The sequence below is a fragment of the Amblyomma mixtum genome, chromosome 6 (assembly GCF_055824585.1).
Source record: "Amblyomma mixtum isolate Tamu chromosome 6, ASM5582458v1, whole genome shotgun sequence".
NCBI classification, from domain to species: Eukaryota; Metazoa; Arthropoda; class Arachnida; order Ixodida; family Ixodidae; genus Amblyomma; species Amblyomma mixtum.
In genome coordinates, this window is record NC_143017.1 from 84,729,025 (window position 1) to 84,732,306 (window position 3,282).

Here is a 3,282-nt window from a genome sequence, read left to right on the forward strand (position 1 = left end):
CACTTTTTTTAGCATCACAAATGTACACTTGCGTAAGCCCTTTCGTAAGAGGTTCAGAACACCTTGCGGCAAGTTTTGCCATCGGTTGGCTTCACTGCATAGCATATGCTTTCTTCGAACATTGCAGCGTCGCTCGTATTCCTTGATGCAAGGATTGAGGACAGTGCACCGGTGTGCCCAAGGATTACGTATATGCTCCCTATGGGAGAAGCCTTATACCCCTGTTACACGGGCACTTTAACGGCCGTTAAGGAAAACGGCAGTTCGCCGTAACGGCCGTTAGGCGGAGTTACACGGCAGCGCCAGCGCCGTTGGAAATCCAACGGCGATTGACATCAACGGAGCTCACCGGTCTCCGTTCCGCCGCCGTTTCCGTCCGTTCCGTCGGGAAGTAGGCAAGATGGCAGCCCCCAGCAACAACGCGTCCCCGCTGCAGGCTAGCGCGCCGGCGCAAAAACGCTTTGCGTGGACAGCGTCACTGACGCATTTATTGATCAACTTGTGGCAGGACCACCTGGCCGAACTGCGAGCGCAAAAACACAACGCGCCCGTGTACTCAAGAATGACGGCACTCTTCAATCAGCTCGCAAGCGAAGAATGTGGGCACGCTGTGTGCGTGACTGTCAAACAAATCAAGCACAAAATGGAGAACTTGGCCCAGGCTCACAAGTAAGTTACTATGAATTTATTAGTGATTTTTCAGCCGACATAGCGCCTTGTCAGGCATGTTAAATGAAATCTGGTGACTTTCTCGACGCTTCGGGCTCATTGTAATGTTCATGCAGCAATGCAGGAATAGCGATCACATGTTAGCGTAGTACAATTGGTTATAATATGTAGCCGTTTGCCGTAATCTAGCCATGGCCAGCGTAGCCTGACAGAACGTATTTGCACCGAGAAGTCTGTTCGATCAGAAAGAAAAACGTGCGTAGGCCAGACTAGACGCTGCTTGAACGATCGTGCACGGGAACATAGGTTATCGCTAACAACGGGGGAGGGATCTAAACTGGCAAAGCATTGCCTGTCCTGGAGTGACTGTCGGCCACGGCTTGACAGATTAGAGTTCAGGGCAAGAGTCGCGATTCAATCGCACGAGAAAAGTTATAGAAGCTTACTTCATAAAGAAAAGAGGAGATGCATGTATAAGTGATTCTTCGATTGTACTATTCAATAATGAGGTAGCCTTTCTCGATAAGATGATCTAAATTCAGGCCTTGGTGTGTCACTGATTGCCACATGATGTATCCTTGCGCTGCTCATGCTCAAAGTGCATTCTTTTCTCCTTTTTTCTTTAAATACGTGCTGTGTCCTTTGAATAAAATCAGTTGTAAGTTTGCGCTCGTCCCGTACCCTGTCTTGTGTGTGTGTGTGCGTGTTTCGTGCAACTGCCATGTCTGAAGTATTGAACCAACTAGCCCAACAACACGTTCTACATTTTCCCAAACTTATGTCTTGACATTGTCTATAGGCTAATAACTTGTATCTTGACTATCAGCTTATTTTGATTGAAGCCTATTGAGCTCGCATCGTAATTCAACAGCGTTCTCCTTGTTGTTTACCTCTTTGCCTGCTGTTTTAACTTACAGCACAAGGAGGTTAATTGTTCTTGGCAGTTTGCACTTGTGCAGAAAAAAAAATTCATGTTCATCTCTTACGACATAAAGAAGTGACTCTTAGCTGTACTTTGTTTTTATTTCAGAAAGGCAAGCACCGCTGGCACTGGGTCGGCTGCTACTCAGTGCCCATTTTATAAGCGGCTTCACACCTTTCTTGGAAGCCTTCCTCTGAATGATAGAAGCCTGGTCCAGGAAAGCTTTCAGGTGGAACATTTGTTTATTTTGGTTGTATGCAAACACTTGAAATGGACTGACAAACCGAAATTGTTTTTTTGCTGGCCAAGTTTGTCGCTGGAGACGGGTGGCAGCAAAGTTCAGAGAATTTCATGTTACTGAAACACATGACATGAGCATAAGGCATTGTTAGGTTCAAGAGTACTAAAACTGCACAGACAGCTTTAATAAGCGTCACAGTCTATGTAGCATCGAAATCATTGCCTAACATTTCCGACATACTGGATGGCACAATACTTATTACTTTTCTTGGAGTTAAAAACTAGGGCGAGATAGGTAAGGATGGTTATGTTACAAAAAGGTGCCAGGGTAGGCTGTGTGCTTTAGGGTGTACCAAAACTCTTTTAGAGAAAACGGCAGCTATTGCATAAAATTCTGGTATATTGAAATGTTTCTGCACGTTATGTGTACCACTTCCACTCATCATGCAACGCAGTAATAATCACTTAGAAGCAACATTCGTAACCTTCCGTTCTTCTTCTTTTCTTAAGCTGGACATGGTGGAACGGCTGCCAGAGGGTGCTGAGATTATTGCCGCACAACCACCCTCAGAAGCCCCGAGCAGCCTAGACATCACAAATGTCGAGGCCTCGACCAACGAGGCGTCGACCAGTCTGGCCTCGACCAACGAGGTGTCGACCAGTCTCTCGACCAACGAGGCGTTGACCAGTCTGGCCTCGACCAACGAGGCATCGACGAGCCAGGCTTCACCATCTGCTGCCTCAACCGAGCAAGGCCACACACGGAAAAGGCGACAGCCGACATCATCAATGGAGAAGGTTGTGCTGCTTCTGGAAAGGCAAGAAAACCGTGCCAGAAAGATGGCCAAAAAAGAATATAAGTTGGCCAAAAAGACGGTCAGTCTGCAGGAGGAGGCGAATGACATTCACCGCGAAATGGTGAGCGTTATTCGCCAGTACTTTGAAGGCCGGCAGGAGCGTCAGCCTGACTGCCCAGAGAACGGTGAATAAAAGACCAGTGAGCAAACGTGCTCCAAAAATTGCCACAAACTTGCCCAGTCTTTCACGTTCTGTTCATTGTTCACAATTGCATGCATAAAACAAAGCTTTTCAAAGTAGTCATGGCTTCAATGAACAAATGTGCTTGGCCAAAGCACGTCGGACACTTTCACCTGACGAGCTCACTGCGTTGCTCACACAAACAGGATGCGGAAGCTCCCCGGCTGCTGCTTCAGCGCTCCACTGTGTCTCGCACTGATCACGCATGTGTTCGCATACATTGTGGAGGATGCAACAAGCTCGCACAATGCTGTTTACATTTTCAATATGACACTCAATCATCTTCAACACCCTAAATCTAGCCTTCAACCTCCCAAAGGCATTCTCAACAACACGCCTCGCTTTTGAGAGTGTGTAATTGAATGTTTGCACTGTAGGGTTGCTTGCACTCATGTGAGGGAAAGGCTTCATCA

The 3,282-nt window shown here is 47.1% G+C and overlaps 1 protein-coding gene across 1 annotated transcript; it reads left to right on the forward strand.

Moving 5' to 3' along the window:
• The first annotated feature begins 225 nt into the window (after positions 1–225).
• LOC149339580 (uncharacterized) lies at positions 226–3,025 on the forward strand. Its single transcript, XM_089548285.1, has 3 exons — positions 226–669; positions 1,700–1,820; positions 2,342–3,025. The coding sequence occupies exons 1-3, from the start codon at positions 401–403 to the stop codon at positions 2,819–2,821; spliced, it is 870 nt and encodes a 289-aa protein (XP_089404411.1). The 5' UTR covers positions 226–400; the 3' UTR covers positions 2,822–3,025.
• The last annotated feature ends 257 nt before the right edge of the window (positions 3,026–3,282 follow it).